We start from the raw sequence: 25,858 nt of genomic DNA on the forward strand, positions 1-25,858 counted from the left end.
GTACAATTCGAACGAGTTCATATATTATTATTCGAAGCATGGAATCAAACACAAGAAGACAATTCCTGGCACCCCACAACATAATGGTGTAGCAGAGAGGATGAACCACACCATTCTAGAAAAAGTGAGAAGCATACTAAAGACGGCCAACCTGGCAAAAGAGTTTTGGGGTGAAGCAGTGACAATCGCATGTTACCTTATCAACCGAATACCATGTGTACCGTTGGGCTTGGAGACTCCCGAAGGCTTGTGGACTGGTAAAAGCGCTTCATATTCCCACTTGAGGGTGTTTGGGTGCAAAGCATTTGCACATGTACCAAAGGTGCAAAGATCAAAGCTAGATGACAAGGTCATGCCATGAATCTTTCTTGGGGTATGGCAATGAAGAATTGGGCTACTGGTTGTGGAATCCAAAGGCCAAGAAGTTATTTAGAAGCAGAGATGCGGTGTTCCAAGAAGGTACAATCAAACCATTGCGGATTTTGACAAAAATGAAGTAGAACATGCAGACCGCCTCACCTACGATTCATCACCGCTTTAAGAAGAACCTAGTGACATAGCTCAAGATATGGTAAATGAAAATATTCCTGATATGGCAAAAGCAGAAGCAACAGAACCTGCAGAACCTGCAGATGATGATCAAGAGAATCATGATCAGGGGGAGCAACTAGAAAATGCCTAAGTACCAGTTCAAAGATCCAACAGAGTGCCAAAGCCAAGTACCAAGTATCCTTCTTCACAGTATATTTTGGTCTCTAGTGATGGAGATGATCCATATTCCATATACATTCTATTGACCTATGATGGGGAGCCTGAATGCTTTGAGGAGGTAAAGACTCATGCAGACAGTGATAAGTGGATGTTGGCCATGAAGTCTGAAATGGAGTTCTTATTAATGAATGACACCTATGAGTTGGTGGGGCTTCCTAAAGGGAGAAAAGCACTCAAAAATAAATGGGTGTTTAAGTTGAAGAGACATGAGAATGAACATTTGACAAAGTTCAAGGCTCGCTTGGTTGTGAAAGGTTTTGGACAGAAGGAAGGAGTAGATTTTGATGAGATCTTCTCACCAGTCGTCAAGATGACTTCTATCAAAGTTATTTTGGGCATGGCAGCTAGCATGGATCTTGAGGTGGAGCAGTTAGATGTGAAAACGACATTTCTTCATGGTGATTTGGAAGAAGAAATATACATGGAGCAACCGAAAGGTTTTGAGGTTAAGGGAAATGAGCACATGGTTTGCAAGTTGAAGAAAAGTTTATACGAGCTTAAGCAAGCGCTAAGGCAATAGTACAAGAAATTTGATTCATTCATGGTGGGTCATGGGTACAAGAGAATTGATGCAGATCCATGTGTTTATATCCAGCGGTTTACTGGAGGTAATTTCATAATTTTTTTGCTCTATGTTGATGATATGTTGATAGTGGGCCAATATGTTTCTATGATTCGCAAGTTGAAAGCAGATTTATCAAAGTCATTTGATATGAAAGACTTAGGGCCAGCTAAGCAGATTTTGGGCATGGAGATTGCTCGTGACAGGAAGGCGAAGAAATTATGGCTGTAACAAGAGAGGTATGTTGAACAGGTGCTTGAAATGTTCAACATGAAAGAAGCTAAGCCAGTAAGCTCACCTCTAGGAAATCATTTCAAGTTAAGTAGAAGATTATGCCCTACTACACAAGTGGAGAAAGACAAGATGACAGGTATCCCTTATTCATATCAGCTGTTTGTAGTCTTATGTATGTTATGGTATGCACCCACCCTGATATTGCACATGCAGTTGGTGTTGTTAGTAGATATCTTTCTAATCCTGGCAGAGAGCATTAGGAAGCTGTTAAGTGGATACTCAAATATTTAAGGGGCACCTCAAAGTTGTGTTTGTGCTTTGGTGGATCAGGACCAGTCTTGGAAGGTTTCACAGATGCAAATTTGGCAGGAGACCTTGATAATAGAAAGTTCACTTCTGGATACTTAGTTACATTTTCTGGGGGAGCTGTGTCATGGCAATCCAAGTTACATAAGTGTGTTGCCTTATCCACCACAGAATCTGAGTATATAGCAGTAAATGAAGCTGGCAAGGAAAGAATATGGCTGCAAAGGTTCGTTCAAGAGTTGGGTGTGAAGCAAGAAAATTATGTGGTGCATTGTGATAGTCAGAGTGCTATTCACTTGAGTAAAAATTCAATGTATTACCCTCGCACTAAGCACATTGATCATCGTTATCATTGGATTCGAGATGCAGTGTCAAAGAAGTTTTTCCAATTGAGGAAAATTCACACCAACAAAAATATTTCAGATATGTTGACCAAAGTGGTTCCACAGCAGAAGTTGGAGTATTGCAACAAGTTCGCTGGGATGTACTTCAAGTAGAAGTCTCACTTCGCATTTCCCCAGAATGGTCTGGAGGGGGAGATTGTTAAATATCCAGACCAAATTCAAAGAATGTTCATGAATGATCCATTGGTTCTAGAATAATGTATTCTAGTTTCCCACAAGGAATTTATGAGGGTCAAACATTTCTTGGTTCTAGAGTTTGAAGTGCATGGACTACGATGAATGTGGAAAATTCATGAAGGAGCATTAATTGAAGGTGGTTGAATGGAGCATTCATGAAGTCATCTAGAGGGTTCCTCCTTAGTGTATATAAGGAGAGATCATTTGCCCATTCCAATCAAGTCTAATCCGATGTCCGATCTCATCTGATCCAATCCATTCTCATCTTCATCCAAGTAGAGAGTGAAGAATGTCCACTCCAAGTTGAGAGTGTTGTAGTTGTTAGGTAGCAAAACAAGTGTGTGTGAGAGAGAGTTTCCTTCAAGTAGTATTCTTGAAGTTGTGTATCTCTTGTACACACCTTATCATAGTGGAAGTTCTTGTTGTTACTGCCCCGTGGACGTAGGCACCTTGCTGAACCACGTTATATCCGGTGTTCCCCTTCTTTTACTCCTTTATGTCTGTGGTTGGAGTTATTATTTCCATTCTATTAATAGAAGCACTTATAAAAATATATAAAGATTTAAGGAGTAATAAAATTGAAAAAAATTTAGGAACTCCACCCTGTAGTGGTTATCGGTGGAGTTGCTTTTAAGAAGACAAAGATTTGATAATAAATTGCGGTGGCCGTTAATCCGGTCGTTAATCAGACAACACAATATCATAATATTTCTTGTCCATAAAAATATACATTTTATCCATTAACCGTTAAACCTCCAGCAAAACCCCTTCTTCCTCTTTGGAACACGGACAATGCTCTCAGTGCCCACAAATGGCGGTTTCAGCTAATACCTCTCAAATTCCTCACAGCCAACACCTCCCAAATCCTCAGTTCCCCAAAACCCACAAGCTCGAAACCCTAAGCTTCTCCACCAAGCTCCAAAGTCCCCATATTTCTTCTAGAAAAACCACCCAAGAACTCACTGTCTGCAGCACCTCCTCCGTCACCACCACCAACACCCAGAACCCCAACTCCGACCTAAACGAGCTCTGCCGCCATGGGAACCTCGAGAAAGCTCTGAAGCTCTTGGACTCTATGCAGGAGGTTCAGGTTAAGGTGGAAGAAGATGCTTATGTTGCTTTGGTTAGGCTATGCGAGTGGAAGAGAACACACGAGGATGGGGCTCGTGTGTACAAGTGCATATCGAATTCGATGACCCTTTTGAGCGTTAGGCTTGGTAATGCGTTGTTGAGCATGTTTGTGAGGTTTGGCAATTTGGTTGATGCTTGGTATGTGTTTGGGAGAATGGGTGAGAGGGATGTGTTTTCTTGGAATGTTTTGGTTGGTGGGTATGCGAAAGCCGGGTTTTTCGATGAGGCTTTGAACTTGTATCATAGAATGTTGTGGGTTGGGATTGTGCCTGATGTGTATACGTTTCCTTGTGTTCTCAGAACTTGTGGGGGAGTGCCGGACTTGGCGAGAGGGAGGGAGATTCATGTGCATGTGATTCGATTTGGGTTTGAGTCGGATGTCGATATTGTGAATGCTTTGATTACAATGTATGTCAAATGTGGGGTGGTTGGTAGTGCACGGGTGCTGTTCGATAGAATGCCTAGGAGAGATAGGATTTCCTGGAATGCAATGATTTCGGGGTATTTTGAGAATGGGGAGTATTTGGAAGGACTGAGATTGTTTCTTATGATGCGGGAGAATTCAGTTGATCCGGATTTGATGACCGTGACTAGTTTGTTATCTGCTTGCGAGGTTCTTGGTGATGACAAGTTAGGGAGGGAAATACATGGTTATGTTTTGAAAACAGAGTTGGTGGACGATGTTTCGGTGTGTAGTTCTTTGATTCAGATGTATTCAGTTGTTGGGGATTTGGGGGAAGCGGAGGAAGTATTTTCTAGGATGGAAGATAAAGATGTGGTGTTATGGACATCGATGATTTCGGGTTATGTGAATAACGCACTGCCTGAGAAGGCTGTGGAAACCTACAAAGTGATGGAGCAGGAGGGTATTTTGCCAGATGAAATAACTATAGCCAGTGTTATATCTGCTTGTGCTTGTTTAGGGAACTTAGATATGGGTATCAAGCTTCATGAGCTTGCTGACAGGACTGGGCTCATATCGTATGTGATAGTTGCTAATACTCTCATTGATATGTATTCTAAGTGTAAATGCATTGACAAAGCATTGGAAGTGTTCCACCAGATCCCAGGAAAGAATGTCATATCTTGGACTTCAATCATACTCGGCCTTCGGATAAACAATCGGTGCTTTGAGGCTTTAATTTTCTTTCGGCAAATGAAACTCAGGTTAAAACCAAATTCTATTACCTTGGTTTCCGTCCTAGCTGCTTGTGCTAGAATAGGAGCTCTGATGTGTGGAAAGGAGATTCATGCTCATGCACTAAGGAGTGGTGTAGCATTTGATGGTTTTTTACCCAATGCCCTTCTTGACATGTATGTAAGGTGTGGAAGGATGGGATCCGCATGGAACCAGTTCAACCATAACAAGAACGATGTCACTGGATGGAATATCATACTAACTGGGTATGCCCAGAGGGGGCAAGGAAGGAATGCCATTGAGCTATTCCACACAATGGCTGAGTCAAGGGTAGACCCAGATGAGATCACATTTATGGCGCTACTATGTGCTTGTAGTAGGTCTGGTATGGTTAGTGAAGGTTTGGAGTATTTCATTAGCATGAAACTTAATTATGGCATTGCACCTAATCTGAAACACTATGCCTGCATTGTCGATCTACTTGGCCGCGCTGGGCAATTGGCTTCAGCTCATGAGTTTATACAGAAGATGCCTATAAATCCAGATGCAGCTATCTGGGGAGCCTTGTTAAATGCTTGTGTGATCCACAGGCAGGTTGAACTTGGTGAACTTGCAGCCCAGAAAATATTTGAATTGGATGCCCAAAGTGTAGGGTATTATATACTTATCTGTAACCTTTATGCAGACAGTGGTATGTGGGAAGAAGTTGCAGTGGTAAGAAACATGATGAGGGAGAGGGGGCTAACTGTAGATCCCGGGTGCAGTTGGGTTGAGGTAAAGGGAAAAGTTCATGCTTTCCTAAGTGGCGATAACTTCCACCCTCAAATAGAGGAACTTAATGCAGTTTTGGAGGGATTTTATGAGAAAATGAGATCATTGGCTTTCACAGAGCCAGAAAGTAGGCTTAAAGATGAAGTTGAAGCTTCAAAAGCTGAGATCTTTTGTGGACACAGTGAGAGACTAGCAGTTGCATTTGGCCTCATTAATACAGCCCCGGGGACGCCTATATGGGTGACAAAGAATCTTTATATGTGCCAAAGCTGTCACAGTACTGTCAAATTTATCTCTAAGGTTGTGCGCCGGGAGATTTGTGTAAGGGATACTGAAAAATTCCACCATTTTAAGGATGGCTTCTGTACTTGTGGGGATGAAGGTTATTGGGGAAAGCCAGATAAGTGAGATGTTAAACAGATGTTGAGTAGAATTCAGACATGACAACCTCCAGGTCATACTCAACAACTAGCAGTGCGGGCCTCTGGATCATTGAGAACCCCTTGATTTTAAAGTCTACAAAGTGCTAAGCAGATATCAAAGAAGCATGGAAATTGGGATAAAAAGATGGTGTTCAACTGAGATCTCAGTTTAGGAGGAACGGCCATTATTATAGTGCAGTAGAAAAAGATGATTGGATTGTGGGCTCTTCAAAGGAAATTTTGGTATTACCTCAGGGCATTGTTATCTTACAACAGTTGTTAGTATAGTGTAGTCTTGTTCTCTACTTGTGATATACATAATTCCCTGGAAACTTGAAAAGGGGGTGATTAATTAAAAACAAATATGGTACCATGTTGAATATGTCTTTCTCATTATTTTTGTAGCATCGTTTATGCTTTAACACAACTCTCAGGGTAACCTTTCTGGCAGATATATGAGCAACCTCATAAAATTTGTCCCTCCTGCAACAAATCATTATCGCAATACAAGCCTTGTTTAGTGGTTCGAGTGTTAAAATGAAGATGCAGTGAACTTGCCCGGAACTAGTTATGATATAACAGATCCGTTCCAGCTCCTGGCAATGTCTAATGGCTCTGTATCCGGTAATCTTCTTACTCTTTTCTAGTCATTCTTCATTTTCTTCTAGCAGAGCTCATTTAAGTACTCTGGAAACCAAGATCTTGTAAGAAACGTGAATGGATCTTTATTTTTGAAAAATAGAGTAAATGAATTACTGCAGAGAGAAGGAAAAGAAACTTGATTTTATTTAGTAAGACAACAAGCTGTTATAAAGTCTCACACAAGCCAACACAACAACAGAATACCCAACACTCTTATTCTCTCACATAAGGCGTCAACGCCTATGCTTGCACTCTTCAATCGAAAAAAAAAAATATCTATAAAAGAATGATAATGGAATAACAATGGACAAGAAAAAGAATGAATACACAATTTTGAGCGATGGACAAATGGAACTGAACTTCTGCTCACATTTTCACCGCCTTCTTGATTGTCTTCATGGATGACTTCATGAAGCTGTTGTTTTCCATAGCATAGTTCTCTTCATCATCACTACTTACAATGGGCTTCTTTCTCATGCAGTCAACACCCTTCTTCATTCCCAAGATAATAGATGGAGAAGATGGGATTCGTCGAAAGACTCTTGCACTCTCAGACCTCGCAAGTTTTCTTTCCTTTCCATTACTTCTGTCCCTTCTTTCTCTCCCTTCAAAGCTCTTCCTGCTAACAACTCCCTCAACAGCAGAACCCATTTCTTGTGCATTGTCGTATTTCTCTCGGACGATTAACTGCTTATTTTTCTCATTGACCTCTCCATTACTTCTGTCCCTTCTTTCTCTCCCTTCAAAGCTCTTCCTGCTAACAACTCCCTCAACAGCAGAACCCATTTCTTGTGCATTGTCGTATTTCTCTCGGACGATTAACTGCTTATTTTTCTCATTTACTAGTGCCATACCTTCTTTGGCATCAGCTTCTGGAGACTGCAGATTCTTCGCCTCCTTCTGTGGGTACTTCAAATTCAATTTTTTGAGTATATCACTTGTCCCGTTTGTTTCATCATTCTGAGAATCCAACTCCTCTTCTGGAGAACTCTCCAACAGAATTTGAAGCCACTTCTCTACATTCCCCTTTCCACGCTGTTTCCTGCTTTCTTCATCTTCCTCAATTTCTGGTTCTCGAACAACCGGAAATTGAAACTTGTGCTTCTTCCCTTCTATTTCCAGTGCTCTCATTTTGTGCTCTAATGAGTTTTCATCCTCTAGTTCAACAATGAACCTTCCATGCTCCCCTAGGTTGTCAATGGACAACTGCTTTGTAGGTCTTTTAATCTCTTCAGCTAGTTCTATTTGCCTTTCATCTTCATTCTGTGATAAAGCAGCATCAGATGCCTTTTGTTCTTCCTCCAGAAACACTCGAAGTTCCTTGTGTAAGTTTCTCTTTGGCTTAATCCCTGGTAGATAAAGAATTGGCCTACTTTCACTCTCCTCATTCAAGCTATCATCGGTTCTTGATCTCTTCCTCGCATGCTCCCATTCAGGCCTTATCTGTTTCTCAATCTCATCTCTCTCTTTGTATTTCTTGTGGAGTTGGCTCTCTGATGCATCACACATCGCCTTTTGTGCCTCAAGTCTTGCCATGAGCGCATTAGTTGCTGCCTGGTTCAATCTCAGCTGCTCTTTGTAAAGCACAGACCTAAAAGAAAAAAGAGAGGTGAATAATCAATTTGTCAGAAGTATAAGAGAAATAGAAAATGACAAGCCCTCTACACGGATATTGTTATTAATGCTCAATCTTACTGGTGCATAGCATCTCGAATCATCTTTTCGAGTGTAGTCTTATATGATGACTGTGCCTCTGCTAGCCGCCTGCACTTCTCTGCCCTTCTCCGACGCTTTATCAATGTCAGTTCCAAGTTTTGAATGGTGACCTTTTCATCTTCATTTTTCTGCCTCAATTCGTTCACTTCATCATCCAAGCTTTTTATCTCTGCCTGCATCCTTGCAGCTTCTTCTCTTTGTTTAAGGGAATCTCGAGCCATGACAATGGCTTGGTAGGGGTTCATGACAAAGTTTGGGTCCTCATTTTCATTTGAAAAAGTAGGCTTCACTTTTCTTGCAGCTAACAAAATAAAATAAAAACGGGAAAAGAACACAAGGTTGTGATATTTGTTTTTACTAGAGAAGCACACTAAAAATCATTGAGCAGTTGCACTAACCAATTGCCGGATAGTATGGCCGTATCTGCTTGTTGTGGTCCAGGCATTTTAAAGCAGATGAAGAGCCATATGACTCCCTTCGAGATACAACAATGGCAGCCGGAGCTAAGCCGACATTCTCTTTTGATTCTTCAAAATGTTGTGGAAAACAATGTGAATCTACAGTCTGTAGCGAATTGAGTTCCTCATTTTCACCTTCAGCGAAGAGAAATGAGAATGCCCTATGCCTGCAAAAGTCATAGAAGCACACAAATTACTAAATCATCAGCAATACATGTTTTTACATTGAAAAACATGTGCAAGTAGTCTTACCTGAAATCTGAGTTGGAAGAAGCAAAAATGGATAAGAACTGGTTCACAGATATGCCCAACTGTAAATCCCACCATGGAATGAGAAACTCTAGCTTGTTATGCTTCCTATCGCAAGCTTGCCACTGCAGTATCCTCAAATTGCTTGGCACAGTCAATCCTCCCCCTAAATTTTCATCAAAAAACACAGGTTACTTATGTGAGAGAGAGAGAGAGAGAGAGAGAGAGAGAGAGAGAGAGAGAGTAGTGAGTGACAAGTTATGAGTAGTATACTTGAGCAAGGAAACCAATGATCTATATCCCAAGAAAGAGGAGAAGCAGAATCAGCATGGTAATACAGAACATTGCCATATGGGTCTACTCGAATCACTGCAGGATCAAATCCAGCATTCCTGAGATTCAAAGTAGAAAATGAAGTTGGATTATCATCAATTCATCATTTAACTCCCAAACTTTGTTCATTAAGAAGGTTTTATGTACAGAAGTATAAGAGGGGTTACCCAAGGTGGCTGAGCTGCTTCCACAGAAGACTAACAAAAATCTTGGGCCTGGCAGTAGGTTTTGCCTTGGGGTCGACAATGGGAAACATCTTCTCAAATTCTCTTGCTCTCAAATCCTGGAAACCAAATTACATCACGAAAACCAGCATTCTCAGAAACGAAAGAGAACCCAATTATCGAATACAAAATCCGAAACCAGTTAATGCAAATCCACGCATAGAATAAACTACGGAATTTCAAAAACAATTGGAAATTTCATACTTCAATTTCAATAACCCACTTTCAAGCTGATCTTAAATATTTCAGGCTAAGACCACAAATTCGAATCAAATTGATGGAACTACCTAATGACCATACTATTTCCCACAATCAATATATTAATCAAAATCTCTCTCCAATTTTCTTGCACATCCTGAGCTGATTTTTCTAGTTTTCAAAAACCCAAATCTGAATTTGCACTTCTCTTCCTATAGTTCTCTCAATTTATGAGTAATCAAACAGGAATGTCAAAAAGAGCGTTCTCTCTGTTTCCTATGACCCAAATCAGCACCCAAATCTTGAATTCTCTGAACATAAACTTTCTGACCTAAAGCCCAATTATAAATCTTCTTCTTCTTCAATCTCACTCTCAACTCCTAGGTAAGCAAACAGAAACTTAAAAAGGGTACATTCTCATACCTCTTGTTGCTGCAGACAATAAGGCATGAAAGTGAAGGGAGGGCCATGACTATACAACCCAGCGCGGCGGTCACGGCACAGCTTAGCGTAGGCATTTGGGTACCCAACGCCGTCGTCGATTTTCAGTTCCTCTTGTGTGAATGCGTAATCCAAAGCCATCGTCTTCAACTGGAAGAAGAGAAGAGAAACAGAGCGTATTGTTCTAGCAGAGTAATGGGCACAGGTTCAACGGTCAAATAGGGTTTAAGAAAAAAAAAAAAAAAAAGGGAGAAATTCAAAAATGAGATGCCACGTGGTGAGGTAACGGTAGAGGTGCAACGGCTAGATGCTGGGCAGGTCCACAGATAACTTATGATAAATAAATGTTGTGACAAAAGTCTTGCCTACTCCAACTCATGTTGGATTTCTATACTCTTTATTTTTGGACCTATTTGTTTGTTACAATTCTTTGATTTTTTTTGCCATTTTGAACTATGATTGAGATTTTTTTTTGTCTGATTATGTATTGAGCACATTTAGTTTATTTTTGAATTAGAAAATAGATTGACTTTCATTTTCAGTTAAGAAAATTATGATCGGTTTTAGATTATTATAGACATAAGGTCAGATTTAGTACACTATGCTTATCGTAGATTCTGTCCAATAGCGAAAGTTATGATAATGATATTTATTGAAAAATTTGTTCTTGATCGAAGTTTTTCTTAAACAATCATATGATCATATAACATTATATTATTTTTTGTTGTTTGGTAATTATTGTATTCATCATTCTTGCAAGAAATTTTACTACGTTAGACTACATTTTAAATTTCCAGTCTTTGAATTTATTTATTTAATCAAAGAGTAACCTGAGTTTAAGATGTTTTGTTTTGTTTTTTTTATATTTTTTTTTAGGAAGTTAACATTTGAAAAATGAAAGTGCAGTTTCTTCAAATTAAAAGCACTGAAGAACCTTGACCCAAAAAAGAGCACTGAAGGCCATGATTTCCTTTATCATTCTAGTTTGAACAAAATATCAACACTACACACCCTTTTAAGCTAGCATCTTATAAAGGCCCTTTTAGCACAAAGTCCACATTCAAGATATTCAACTTTTGGTTTTCCTGATTAGACTCATGCAATAGAGAGAGCATTTCCGCATGAATTTAGTTGTCATTCTTTCATGGCAATGCATTGAGCAATGAAACAAGCATGATGGGGATTATGAATTTGAATTAGCAATGAGTCTATACTTGGTTTATAAGCGAGTAATGGTATCTAAGAAACTACCGTTTATAAGCGAGTGGTATCTAAGAAATTACCATAGTGAGATATAAGGGGAAACTAAGCCGGAAAAATATATGTATCCCAATATAAAAATCTAGACGATTTTTACACTTCTTTTTTTTAATTTGTTTTTGGTTTTTGAGTTTTGGTTTATTAGAAGGATTGATTGTTAATATTCAATTGAGTTTGCTTTCGAATTGATAGATTATAGCTTGCTGCTATCTTGGGTCTATGGCACACTCAATAAATTTCAACTATATAGATCTTATATTGAAGCCAATTATGTTTTAAATATTTTAAAGATTGTAATAAATCAGAGTAGAACGATTTCTAAAACAGTTTTTTTGTTTGGCTATTAGAGATGGCTTTTTGCAGGAAACCTCATGCTTTCTTGAATATATCTACATGTAAATGTAATTAAAAAATAATGAAAATCAGCTAGAGATTTTTCAGATCTTTTTTTTTTTTTTTTCTCAACACACTTGAAAGCTGCAACGTGCAACCGCATGTTTTCTTTGAAGTCATGACCAGAATTTAGAGATATCTTATTTTGTACTCCTTAATTCACAAATTTTGATAAGTGAAGATAACTTTGACACTACGAAATGTTAGAATTAATTGGATCGACATAAGGAAAATTTTGGGCTAAGTAACTGCGGATACATGAACCATCAATTTTTGTTCTTCTAAACTAACATGGCCTTGAATAAGATACGTAAAATAAATAAGAAAATGATTATTAACCTTATTAAGGCATAAAGCCTTATTTTTATCTAGCATGCCATGTTAATCACGAATCAATTCATTATTTGCCAAATCATATTGGTAGTTGCATTGCATCAAATCATCATCAGTCCTTGTCTAAACTTTCAATAAAGAATCGTTAGTCGTGTACGGCTCCATTTGGCAACGTGTAGTTTAGATTTCCCTGAGAATTTCTTGTCCAAATTCTTTGAGGGAGGCAACGACAATGTACAATGACACATATCGGGTAGGATTTTGATAGAGCACGGTAGTTTAACTTTAAAAGGGGAATACCTATCGTTTGTATTACGTAAAATAGTAGTTTCATGTAGCCTTGACATTAGGTAAAATGTTAAGTAAAGATTAATTCAAATTTCGCTAAATGATGGTGATTTGTTATTGATAAGGATGTGCAATGAAATTTGTTATTGCATAGCATTAATATTGTCACTAGTTAATTAACCTTGTTGAACAATAACAAGTATAGATTTTCTTCCAAAATTAACATATTGGGATCATTGTCACTAGTTAACCATGTTAGTTACAATAGGGGACAAAATCCCATTATATTCATTGATTCGAGTAGGCCAAGAAATTTAACAATATTTAGACAAAACTCTTAAGACTTTAACATGGACTCTGACCAAAAAAAAATCTGGTTAATCTGTTCAATGATATTAGATCAGATTCACAGTTGACATCGTCATAGATTTTGACAGATTCTTGCGGTCTCCCCCACCCATTTGTCATATATGTTGTTGTGGATAACATGTATATATGCCAATATGTTTTCGGAATACCTTCATTTAAGAGCGGGAGTGGTCTGGTGAGGATTAATGAGGGTGGAGAAGGAAAGGTTGGGTATGGAAATCACCAATTCAAATTGTATGAGGTGACACGTTTCTGCTCATGAAGGACTGAAAGGATAAGGTATATGCTGATGGGATATCATTATGCAATACTATTATTGTAAAATTAGTAAAGAGAAAAAGAAAAAAAACGAACTAAATGATTTTGGTTTGGTAATTAGTACAGCCACTAACAAATTCGAACTACCAATGGATAGTTAGAGATGTGCAATTTAATTGGATTTTTTGAATTCAAGTGCTCGAAAATTTTTGCAAAATGATATCTGCATGCATGCAATCCCTCAACCTAATTTAATTGGCTTCTCGGCATTAATGTTACAACAAAAGCAACGGTTGGGGTTATTACCTGGTATTGCTATTTGCTCAGGAGCACCATCTGTCAATCATTTGTTATTTGCAGATGATAGTATGTTATATGCTCAAGCTATTCCGGAAGCTTGTTTTCAGATCAAAAATGTTATACAGACATATGGAAGGGCTTCAGGTCAGGTGGTTAACTTTCATAAAAGTTTTGTTGTATTTAGTAAGAATGTTGCAGATTGTGAGCAAGATAGAGTGGCTAATATGTTGGGTGTTGAAGTGGTGGACTCCCATGAGAGATACTTAGGTCTTCCTACTTACATAGGACGCAAGAAAATAGCTACCTTCCTTTATATAAAGGAGCGGTTAGCTGAAAAACTGAAGCATTGGCAAGGCAAGATGTTGAGTGGTGCTGGTAAGGATATTTTGATCAGGGTGGTGGCTCAAGCTCTCCCTAATTATGCTATGAGTGTGTTTCAATTGAAAAAGAATTTTTGTGAAGATCTTGAGCAGATGTGTGCTAGATTTTGGTGGGGGAATACAGATGATAAACGTAAAATACATTGGAAGAAATGGGATGATTTGTGTCATGCCAAGGAAGAGGGTGGCTTGGGTTTTCGGAGCTTATCAGAATTTAATTCTTCGATGTTGGCGAAGCAAGCTTGGCGGGTTGTCTCTAACCCAGATACTCTTGTGGCACAATTGTACAAAACTAGATATTATCCTAATGGTTCTTTTTGGAATGCAGAAGAACATGCTAGTCCTTCTTATTCTTGGCGTAGCATTTTTTTCTACTCGAAATTTATTGGTTGAAGGTGCTCATTGGCAAATTGGGAATGGAAATAATATTCTCATGTTGCGGGATTCTTGGATTCCTAATACTATTACTCATAAACCACAGCTGTTGGGACCGGTGCAAGATAATTTAGCCAAGGTGAGTGAGTTGATTATTCCTCCTAATTCTTGGGATGAGTATAAAATTCGTTCCACTTTTATACACTCAAATGCAGAAGCTATTCTAGCAATTCCTTTGAGTGCTAGAAGTCTGGATGATAGATTGACTTGGCATTTGGGGAAACAAGGTATGTTTACTGTCAAATCTGCATATCGTCATGCTTTCTCTAAAACTGCATCTACTCTTTCTCCTTCTGTTGTGAGTAATCAAAGAGTGTAGAAGAACATTTGGCATGCCAAAATCCCTAGCACGTCAAAGGTTAATGCTTGGAGGATGTGTCATAATATTCTACCTACTCTAGACAGATTGGCATCAAAGAATGTTATTTTAGAATCTAAGAGTTGTGTTTTTTGCAATGAGGTGGAGACAATTATTTATGTTACCAGAGATTGTGCTTTCACTAGAGAAGTGTTGTCTACCAATTTACAAATTGCTGGCAGTTGTTTTGGGGGGGATTCTGATCAAATGGATGCTCTTAATTGGTTGAATATATTTGTGTGTTGGGAAGTTATCAAAAACAAACTTTGATAAACTGTTGCATTTTATTTGGGGAATTTGGAAAGAAATAAATGACAGGGTATAGGAAAACAAAATCACTTTAGCTCGTGATATAGCTCTCATGTCTTCTGTCAGATTGAGTAACTTTATTTTTCACAATACAAAATTACATGGTTCTCAGGGAACTAGGAAAATTTTAAAGTGGCAGTGCCCTCCTGTGGGTTGGTTGAAGGTGAATTTTGATGGAGCTTTTAGTCCGAACTCTGGCAAAGCAGCAATTGGTTTCTTAGTCCGTGACTCTCAAGGGACTTTTTTGGGAGCAGTGGGGAAGGTAGTTACTCGAGTTCAGTCTGCTGAACATGTCGAGCTCTTGGCTTGTAAGGAAGCATTTGGTTATGTGATGGAACATGGTCTATGTACAGTAATTTTGGAGACTGATTGTTTGGTTTTGAAGCAACAAGTGTGTCAGGAGGAGCTGCAAAATTATTCTTGGAAGGTTATATGAGGAGCTTAGACAAGATTTGAAAGAGGTGAACCAAGTTAGAATTATTCATGCTAGAAGAGAGGCAAACATGGCTGCGCACAAATTGGAAGCTCATGCTGCAGATTTTGATCAAGCTTTCTTTTGGTCTAATATTCCTGCCTTCATTCAAGATGTAATAGAATCTGAGAAATGTATTCCTTAATCTGTTTATTAGTTATCAATAAAGTCTTACACCATTCAACTCAAAAAAAAAAATTAATGAATTTTCTGTAAAATGAATTTTGATGCTCATAATTTATTTATAAATTAACATAAAAATTTAAGTTAAATGGACATAAATCAAATTCTCATAATGAATAATGAAATGCATTTGAAAGAATAATGTTATTTGCACTCAAGGGAGTAACCCTAATAAATAAATAAATCAGCGGCGCTCTCTCTTAGGGCTTTGTTGAGCACAGAGAAGAATTTCGTCAAGGGTTTCAGCGTTCTTCTAGCCTAGGCACGTTGCTCTGCATCTGTTGCCGATAGAGGGTGAGTTTTGTCTTTGAACCGGTTTTAGCTTGGCTGGTGTCTCGTTGTTTTTGGTGATTAGATCCCGGAGGAATTCAGGTGGATGGAGACAAGAGTACTGCAGCTTCGAGGGTGCGGTTCGATTTTCCTGGTTACGGCCGATGCATGTTATTGGTGTTGCAGTTACGGCAATGTTGGGTCATTGGGGAGGAGCAGCGCATAGTAGATCAAGTTTTTTTTTATTTTTATTTTTTATATATATCATGCTGGGGCTTGCTTTAGCTGTCTCGGCTATGGGCAGACCTAGAAGCTGGCGGCGGCTGATACTGTGGAAGGAATGACTGCTAGAAGTCTGCCCGACGGCTGTGGCGGTGGCTTAGTAGAAGATGGCTTGTGCTTCTGCTAGGGTTGCTTGAGTGTGGGTTTGGACTGTTGGGGGCTCTCTTGGCCTAATCCATGAGCTCTCAAGGAGGGTGTCTTGCCACCCTTACTTATTACTTAGTGGATTAGGATGGTCAGGCCTAAGAATTAGACCTTATTAAGCTTTTAGGTTGGTATATGGTCTTCAAATACATATATATTTGAACAAAGACTTCTATTGGAGTTAGTAACTATCCTGAATAGAGGTTACATCTCAAGCGGATTATGGATGAGGAATAAATCCTACTAATTTGCTAAGAAGTGGTTTTTTGTTGGTACCACAATTACGTGATTGGCTAATAAGAAACTAACTAGCTTCGATTTTGCCCTATAAGACACGGAGTTTGTTTTTTGTACTATAAGTTTGCTGCTATAACGTGCTCAAAATTAACTTTGTAATGAGTCTACATTATAATAGAGTTTGTACTTCTCTAGCCATTACTATTGACTATTGAATCTACTAATGACACGTTTACTTACTTGGAATGAAAACTAATTATAAATCGGAGACAACTGGAATGGGAGAAGAAAGCAATTGGTATTGATTCCGGAGGAGTTGATTCCTAAACTCATCTCCCCCCTTCATAATCAAATTCCGGAGTATTCAGGAATCGATTCCTTATAAAAAAGTGGGACCTACATCCATTCCGATTCTTTCATGTGTTAGGTAATCCGGAATCATTCTGATTCATTTATGTATTAGTAAACGCATGAATACTTTTACCCTGTAATCATTCCCTTCAATTCCAAGTAAGTAAATAAACGTGCTCTGAAATCAATATCCTAAAAGATTTGTTTGGCCGACGAACAATCAGTACCTGCAATTCATCCAACCAATAAGGATGCCATGTCCATGTGTATAATTTTAGGAAAAGAAAAATGCATTAACCTTCTTTGACTCTTTCATGGTGGAACTTCCCTCCAAAAAAACTATCGTTCATCATAAATCACCAATCTTTAAGCAGCCCCAGTTGCGCTTGCGCAGTATACAAAAATATTTGGATTTACGGATAGTGTCTTCTTTGGAGTAAAAAGGGTGGAATCCTTCATCTACACTTAGCTACTAGGTTCTCATCAGCTGCCCAACTCCACCATGGAAGAAGCGTCACTCTCCTCCTTCACCACCACTACCCCTTGGAACCGATGGCGCCACCACCTCCGCCTCAAGACCACCCTCTGCGCCGAACTCTCCGGCGCAGTCGGCGACCTCGGCACCTACATCCCCATCGTCCTGGCCCTCACCTTAGTCTCCCACCTTGACCTCAGCACCACCCTCATCTTCACCTCCCTCTACAACTTCGCCACCGGCCTCCTCTTCGGCATCCCCATGCCCGTCCAGCCCATGAAGTCCATCGCCGCCGTCGCCATCTCCGAGTCCCCACACCTCACCCTCCCCCAGATCGCCGCCGCCGGCCTTTCCACCGCTGCCGTCCTCCTCCTCCTCGGCGCCACCGGTCTCATGTCGTTCCTCTACCGCTTCATCCCGTTGCCCGTCGTCCGCGGCGTCCAGCTCTCCCAGGGCCTGGCCTTCGCCTTCTCCGCCATCAAATACATCAGATTCGAACAAGACCTCGCCGCCTCCAAGTCTGGCTCCTCCCGCCCCTGGCTCGGCCTCGACGGCCTTATCGTCGCCCTAAGCGCGCTGCTGTTTCTTATCCTCACCACCGGCTCCGGCGATCACTCCGATCAAACGCAACACACGGTCGGTTCATTGCCGCTTTCTCAATCTCGTCTCCGCAGAAGGTTAAAGATCCTCTCGGCCATTCCTGCGGCTCTGATAGTCTTCTTATTCGGGTTAGTCCTCTGCTTTATCCGCGACACTTCCATTTTCAGCGACCTCAAATTCGGCCCCTCCAAAATCCAAGTGCTCAAAATCACATGGGAGGATTGGAAAATCGGGTTTCTCCGCGGAGCAATTCCGCAAATCCCCTTATCGATTTTGAACTCTGTGATTGCGGTTTGCAAACTATCAGGTGATTTGTTCCCGGATCGGGAAGCTTCGGCCAGGACTGTTTCGATCAGTGTTGGCATCATGAACTTTGTTGGGTGCTGGTTCGGGGCAATGCCGGTGTGCCATGGAGCCGGTGGGCTAGCCGGGCAGTACCGATTCGGGGGCCGGAGTGGCTCTTCTGTTGTGTTCTTGGGGATTGGTAAACTGGTGCTTGCTTTGGTGTTTGGGAATTCATTTGTGATTATTTTGAATCAGTTTCCAATTGGGATTCTTGGGGTGCTTTTGCTATTTGCTGGGATTGAACTGGCTATGGCGTCCAAGGACATGAATACGAAAGAGGAATCGTTTGTGATGTTGGTCTGTGCTGCGGTTTCGTTGACGGGGTCTAGCTCTGCGCTGGGGTTTGGGTGTGGGATTGTGCTGTTCTTGGTGCTCAAGTTGAGGCAGATGGAGTTTTCTACTTCTGGGTTTGGATCTCCCAAACTGAAATCGGAATCGGCCATAGCTGATGCAACTACTAGCTTGATTCCTTAAGATTAGACCTGATATTGCAACTGAAGGTCTTCAATACCGTGTTGGATACATTATAGTTCTAGCTGCTATGCATTCTTCGTCTATAGTATAGTGCAAAACCAATGGAGCTTGGAGCTTTCCTATGTGTTAACTATCAGCCTTGAATGTGCCTCGTTGCCTCAATTGGGCATAGTTGTATATATTGAAGGATTTAAGTAGTAAATGCAATATCATGATTGATGTTTCCAAACTCCTTTTGAGGTTCATGAGTCATTTACTCCACAGGTAATCCATGACTAGTAAGTAACAACCATAGTAAGAAAAGCCTAATCCTGGAGTAATTTGATATCAAAGATCTATACGATACGAAACGTTAGTTGTCACACCATACATGCTTAGCTCTCTAGATCATTCCAGCAAACTAGTATTTGGGATTGATTGTAGTTGTCATTTTCTCATGACATATGATAATGAAATAAGCGTGAATATGGTATCAATATAAATAAGCATGAGTTCTTGGCTAAAGAAGGGAAACAAATTAAAGAATTGTTTGAATGTATTTAACAATTGTATACAATTCGGTGGAAACAATACAATTGTACCAAAAAAAAACGTCGATCACTGAGATATAGGGGAAAACTAATGACAAGTGGGGAATGATTCATTAATAAAATGATTTGTAATTTTGTTTTTGTTTTTTACTTCAATTGCACAATTTTTGTGTGGATGAATATAGGGAGTAAAACTGAATGACAAGACATTGGTGATTATCTATACTCTTTGACAAATCATGGGTGGTTATCCAATTCATGCGTAATTCATATTGTGATCGCAAATCCATCTGCAAATGATTGTTTTGTTTCTTATTTTCATTAAGTTTGATTTCTTTTGACTTATATGTACATTTTTTTTTAATAAATTGGATTCAACAAGTATTTTTTCTCTCTCTAAACCATTCACAAATGAAAATTTTATGGCAAATTCTAGTTAGAAAATAAAACCTTGACTCAATAAGTTATAAACTTATAACTAAAAAAGTGCAACATTTACCTTAACCCCACAGTTAAAAATCCCCATCCAAAACTAATTTGATATTGCAGATAAACTATAGTAATATGTCAATTGTCACACCTTAGATGCTTAGTTATAGATCTTTTTGACAAACAACTATTTGGACTTTAGGAGTCGCAGAACACCTTCGCTTGATATTGTTTTGATATGACTAATATCATGATTGAACTCCAGTTGCGAAGACTTATGAACCTCAAAGTCATTTACTCCAACGGTAAATCTTTATACTTTTACCCCACAGTTAATCCATGAATAATAACCATAGCAAAAAAAGCCTCATGCCCGCCCTCATCCTAGAGTAATTTGATGTCGAAAATCTATATGATACGAAATGTTAAGAGATACCATACATGCTGCTCTCTAGGTCATTCCAACAATCGAGTTTTTGGGTCAAAGCCTCAAACAATCAAATAAGTGTGATATGATACCAATAAATAAACATGAGTTCTTCCCAAATATATTCTCGTGTGGAAACAAAACAATGGTAGCTCCTCTCCCAAGGAGAAATTAACAAGTTGGGAATGATTGATAAATAGAATGATTTATAGTTCATGACATGTGAGTTTAGACAATTTAGGCACGCATGTATAACATATATAACACTTTCCTAGTTTCCTTCCATCTGTAGAAAGTAAAACTTTCTAACAAATAATGTTACGCTGAAGTTTATGCTTGATATAAGCAGGGTCTGGTAATTCAATCTTGTTGATGTCTCAATACCCTTTACGTTCATAGGATGTGCAAATTAGATGCTTTTCCTGTTTCTTATTTTTTGATATTTTGGTATTATTGGTTCTCCATTTTGTGTGTAATCATCAGTATTAATTAAGCCAATAAGGCTTAAGGTTAAATTTTCAATAATCCTGCGATTGCCCTTTATTAATTAAAACTCTAAGACTATAAACTTTAATAGATAATGGATAAAACAGTAAATTAAAAATAGGAAAAAGAAAAACAGGAAAAGAGAAAAAGAAAAGAAGAGAGAGAAGAAACTGTTAATCTCAATGTGGGAGAGCTTTTACTAGACGTGTGAGCAATGAATCACCAATTGTTATTTACCACAAGTCCAGAAACTGTATTATTCATTATTTTTTTATTGCAGTTTGTTAAAGAAATAAATTATGTAAAATCAATTTTTTGGTACAAAAAAACATTAAAAAAAGCCAATTGACGCGTATGTTAAGAGGCTAGTTCTTCTTAATAAAATTGTGTTTTAACAAGTTGGTTTCTCGTCTAAATTATTCACGCGAAAAAAAATTGCTTGTATTCGTTAAGAACTTAAACTCATAATAGTCCATTCTCAAAAAAAAAAAAACTCATAATAGTCATAACTGCCAAAATGCAACTTTTTACCTTCACCCCAAAGTTATGCATAAATAAAAATCATGGTGGAAAAAGCCTCATTCAACAATAATTTGATATTATAGTAAATAATATGTTGATTGTAACATCATAGATGCTTAGCACTGGATCTTTCTGACAAACAACTATCTGGACTTTGGAGTCGGAGAACATTTTCGCTTGATTGTAGTTGCCATCTGTTCATGAAAATGCATCAAACAATCAAACGCATCAAACAATCAAATACATCAAATAAGCATGATATCAATATATATAACATGAAGTGGCTTATAAAAGTTCCAAGTACAAAGTAACATAAATATTCATACCTGAAGTCCTGAACCATACATTTATGCTGCAGGCACTCACTTTTTCGCTTCTTCGTAGAAATCTGCCTCAGGATTCTGGTCTCCACCCTGTGAACCAGATGAGGAGCTACCTCCATAACCACCAGACATGTGCTCCCCAATCTTTGAGACAGCTCTGTTTGCAGCCTCAAGCTTGGACTTAAGTTCATCCACATTATCCTCTCCCATTGCCTTTCTCAAATCTGCAACTGAATCCTCGATTTGTTTAGCGGTTTCACTTGGAACCTTGTCCCGGTACTCGTCTAAGCTCTTCTCAATGCTGTAGATGCTGGTCTCTGCATTGTTTCTGAGATCAACGAGAGCTTTCTTTTCCTGATCCCTCTGAGCGTGCATCTCTGCTTCCTTGACCATCCTCTCAATTTCGTCTTCACTGAGCCGACCTGATGTGTTGTTGATAGTAACCTGTTGCTCTTTACCAGTGGCTCTGTCCTTGGCAGAAACGGTAACTATGCCATTGGCATCAATATCAAATGTGACTTCAATCTGAGGCATGCCTCTTGGTGCTGGAGGAATGCCTCGGAGCTCAAACTCTCCCAAGGGCTTGTTGTCACAAGCCATTTCACGCTCACCTTGTAGCACCCTGACACCAACTTGGGTTTGGTTGTCAGCTGCTGTCGAAAAGAACTGCAATGTTGCAGAAACATATAAGGAACACAGTCCATGACACAAGGTATGTAAGAATGTAACATGCAAATACTTTCAGCAACATGTGCAGTTTGCGTGATTGAAATTCAAGGCTAACTGGAGAGGCCAAAATGCATATTGAACAGGGACTTAATTTATGACCAAGATTCAAAGACTTGGCAAGCAAGTTAGACTAAAGTTTACAGCTAAGTAGCTAAACAAGTAAATAGAGACTGCAAGTGGAAAAGGCACAACCACAATCATGTCAACTAGGCGTCCCACTTCATATTAACTTCTGTGATAACTAACGTTAAACCAACAAAATTATATTACAGGGCAAGACGATTGCAGGGCAATCATCTTAATAAACTTTTTAAGGCTTTGAAGACTGACCTGACTCTTCTTTGTTGGAATTGTTGTGTTCCTGGAAATCAGCTTGGTGAAGATACCACCTATTGTCTCAATGCCCAGTGATAGAGGAGTGACATCAAGAAGAAGCAACTCCTTAACATCACCACGGAGGATACCACCTTGGATGGCTGCTCCCAAGGCAACTGCCTCATCAGGATTGACCCCTTTGCTCGCGCTTTTTCCGAATATCTCTTGCACCACCTCTTGCACTTTGGGAACACGAGACATTCCTCCAACAAGAAGGACCTCATCCACATCCTTAATTGTCAAGTTGGCATCCTTCAAACAATTCTGACATGGAGCCTTTGTCCTCTCAATCAAGTGATTTACCAGACTTTCAAATTTTGACCTGGTCAGGGTGATGTTCAGATGTTTTGCACCTGAAGCGTCAGCTGTAATGAAGGGCAGGTTTATCTCTGTTTGGGATGTTGATGAAAGTTCAATCTTAGACTTCTCAGCTGCCTCCCGAAGCCTCTGCAAGGCAAGCTTATCTTTCGTAAGATCGATCCCATCAGTCCTTTTGAATTCGCTCACCAAGTAGTCCAGCAAAGCGTTGTCAAAATCCTCTCCTCCCAATAATGTGTCACCATTGGTTGCTTTCACCTAGATAAGTCATAAGAGAGACTTCTTATTGATAGCTTCCAAATTATAGTAATAAGTAAAGGAAGAGAGAGCTTAACTGAATGGAAAAACCATGCCATGCTTACCTCAAAAACACCATTTGATATCTCCAAAATGGATACATCAAATGTTCCACCACCAAGATCAAATACTGCTATTAGGCCTTCCTTGCTGTTCATACCGTAGGATAGTGCAGCAGCAGTTGGCTCATTTATGATTCTGAGTACTTCGAGGCCTGCAATCCTTCCGGCATCAGTTGTCGCTTGTCTCTGAGCATCATCAAAATAAGCTGGAACTGTAATAACAGCTTTCGACACAGACTTTCCTAGGTAAGCCTCAGCAGTTTCTTTCATCTTTGTAAGAACAAAGGCTCCAATTTGGCTTGGGGAGTACTGCTGCCCATTGATGTCAACCCATGAATCTCCCTTTGGAGATTTGACTATCTTATATGGAACCATCTTCATTTCTTTTTGTATTAGGGGATCATCAAAGCGCCTAGCAATCAGACGCTTGGCTGCATAAACTGTATTCGATGGGTTGGTGACCGCTTGACGTTTTGCTGGAGTACCAATTAGTAGCTCTCCTTTCTGATTGAAGGCAACTACTGATGGTGTGGTCCGAGCACCCTCAGAGTTCTCAACAACTTTGGGAATCTGTGAAAAATCCACAATGAGACATAAACCACATGCAACAAAAGTAGCATATACGATGTATTCGTGCAGAAAATTAATAAGAATATACATGCATGTCACTGGCCTTTACCTTTCCTTCCATCACAGCAACACATGAATTAGTTGTACCCAAATCAATCCCAATCACATCATTGCCAATAGGTCTTGAACTGTTCAAAGCACAAGATATCACTAAACTCATGCCAATACACAAACCAAAACAATAAAAAAAAAAAAAAAAAACTGCTCAATTACTAATCGGTCTAGGCATGTCCAAAAGTACCTGAAAGATCTCGCCAAACTTGTCCACTTGTGACCCAGATGCGGCGATGACTTGACAGTGTTATTCAACTGCAAAAGAAAGAAACAAACATGCATAGGACTAATCTGCTTCATACAACTGTTTGATTCATATTGAAGTGTCATATAAACTTAAAAGTTTAAATCAATGTCTGCTATCTCATGTCTTTATTACATGACTAGAACCACGTCGATGGAATACCGTCTATCATCTTGCCCCTCTTTTACAACTTCAAAGAGAAACTAGTCTAAGTTACAACCCTTTTCAACAAATTTGTCAAGTTAAAGGTCCAAAGTCTAAACACCATACGGAATTGCTAAGAAACACTTTGGGTCGAAATTTGTCAAGCTAGCTAAGCAATAACTTATTGGGTGTATATCTAATCTTCAATAAGATATATAAAGCATAAAACTTTTTAAGCATCAATCATGTGTAGTCAGAAGGAAAACCCAAATTGCAGAGCTCATAGCTATCGACAACCCAATCAAATCCAAAAAAGAAAAGAAAAGAAAATGAAAAATGTCAGAGGCGGGTATTTAGAAAACACAAGAAATCATTTACTTAACCATTTCTAGTTTTCTACAACCAAAAATTTTTAAAAGCGAATGAAACAGAGAAATAATCGAGAGTCAGAGCTAGCTTATGAAGAGGAAAATTAAAGTAGGGAAATGGAAAGGAATGTGAGACATACGGAGCGGTAGGCAGAGAGGGAGGCGGTTGCAACATTACGACTGCGTAGTGAACGGAGCAATGCTGCGGTGGCCATGAATTTTGGGTGCTTAATTGCAACTCAGACGGGGGAGAGAGAGAGAGAGAGAGAGAGAGAGAGAGACGGTGTGTCAAATTTGAGAGGCGATGTGAGGGTTTTAGAGTGCAGGGTTTAAGATAGGAGAAGAAGCTTTTTTCTTGAGCAACAAGCCGCAGTCCCAAAGCCCAAGCTGCTTGTTGTCAAAGAAAACATTTACGTGAGAGACAGTCAAATTTATGTCTCACCAAAAAAAAAAAAAGTAAAACGTTTGCATGAGAAAGTCAATTTATTTCTGTCACCTAAACCTTTTATTTGAAAATTCTAGAATATACACATTGTTTCAGAGAAACTGAAGAGTGAATTGGTGAGTCTTCTTCTCATATTGAGGGGGTTTATATAGGGTTACAAAGTAGTGTAAATTTGCCCTACATACATTAGTATATTTGCTACACAATTTCTCTACCTCTCAATGTGCATTCCATACAAACCACACATTCTCCACTTCTTAAGTGCATACTCCATGATATAGACATTTTACCTATTTACTACAACACTCCCCCTTGGATATATCATGTCAGTAGTATTGTCTTGGAGGTGCGCTTCTAATTTGCCTCGTTAAAAACCTTGCCAAGTAATAAAACCCTGTGGGAAAAACAACCTTGGTCGAAGGAGAAAAAGAGCACAACGCGCGTTGAGTGTGGAGTTTGTTTCTGGATAACATGGTGCTTCTCTTGTTGCCTCATTAAAAACCTTGCCGAGTAACAAAAACCCAGTGGGATAAAAATAACCTCGGTCGAAAGGGAAAAAGAGCACAACACACCCTTCACGCTTTTGAGACGAACATGTAGACATCTCCCCCTGATGTCTGTGCCTCCCCCTGATGACAACGATCATGGGAGTTCAGATAATTTCCGCAAGCCAATTCTTGCCACATGTTTCTCGAACGTGGATTTGGGCAATGACTTAGTGAACAAGTCTGCCACATTGTCCTCAGATCGAACCTGGTTCACCTTGATCTTGAGGAGCTTCT

General features: G+C 39.4%; 4 protein-coding genes across 4 annotated transcripts; 2 read left to right on the forward strand and 2 right to left on the reverse strand.

The window, feature by feature from the left end:
* The first annotated feature begins 3,049 nt into the window (after positions 1 to 3,049).
* On the forward strand, positions 3,050 to 6,296 carry LOC112188402 (pentatricopeptide repeat-containing protein At1g15510, chloroplastic). The gene has a single exon (XM_024327510.2). It carries the CDS (start codon positions 3,266 to 3,268, stop codon positions 5,900 to 5,902), a length of 2,637 nt encoding a protein of 878 aa, XP_024183278.1. The 5' UTR covers positions 3,050 to 3,265; the 3' UTR covers positions 5,903 to 6,296.
* Positions 6,297 to 6,679: 383 nt separating this feature from the next.
* On the reverse strand, positions 6,680 to 10,380 carry LOC112188403 (titin homolog). The gene is made up of 7 exons (XM_024327511.2): positions 10,160 to 10,380; positions 9,482 to 9,597; positions 9,255 to 9,373; positions 8,985 to 9,147; positions 8,673 to 8,899; positions 8,254 to 8,575; positions 6,680 to 8,149 (listed from the first exon to the last, which is right to left on the reverse strand). The coding sequence occupies exons 1-7, from the start codon at positions 10,316 to 10,318 to the stop codon at positions 6,925 to 6,927; spliced, it is 2,331 nt and encodes a 776-aa protein (XP_024183279.1). The 5' UTR covers positions 10,319 to 10,380; the 3' UTR covers positions 6,680 to 6,924.
* A 6,728-nt stretch (positions 10,381 to 17,108) lies between these two features.
* Positions 17,109 to 18,923, forward strand: LOC112188149 (molybdate transporter 2). Its single transcript, XM_024327197.2, has one exon. It carries the CDS (start codon positions 17,302 to 17,304, stop codon positions 18,691 to 18,693), a length of 1,392 nt encoding a protein of 463 aa, XP_024182965.1. The 5' UTR covers positions 17,109 to 17,301; the 3' UTR covers positions 18,694 to 18,923.
* A 2,301-nt stretch (positions 18,924 to 21,224) lies between these two features.
* On the reverse strand, positions 21,225 to 24,896 carry LOC112189510 (heat shock 70 kDa protein, mitochondrial). The gene is made up of 7 exons (XM_024328852.2): positions 24,772 to 24,896; positions 24,063 to 24,130; positions 23,871 to 23,949; positions 23,195 to 23,761; positions 22,470 to 23,090; positions 21,414 to 22,076; positions 21,225 to 21,281 (listed from the first exon to the last, which is right to left on the reverse strand). Exons 1-6 carry the CDS (start codon positions 24,844 to 24,846, stop codon positions 21,450 to 21,452), a joined length of 2,037 nt encoding a protein of 678 aa, XP_024184620.1. The 5' UTR covers positions 24,847 to 24,896; the 3' UTR covers positions 21,225 to 21,281; positions 21,414 to 21,449.
* Positions 24,897 to 25,858: the final 962 nt, after the last annotated feature.

Source organism: Rosa chinensis, chromosome 2 (genome assembly GCF_002994745.2).
Source record: "Rosa chinensis cultivar Old Blush chromosome 2, RchiOBHm-V2, whole genome shotgun sequence".
Taxonomy (NCBI): Eukaryota; Viridiplantae; Streptophyta; class Magnoliopsida; order Rosales; family Rosaceae; genus Rosa; species Rosa chinensis.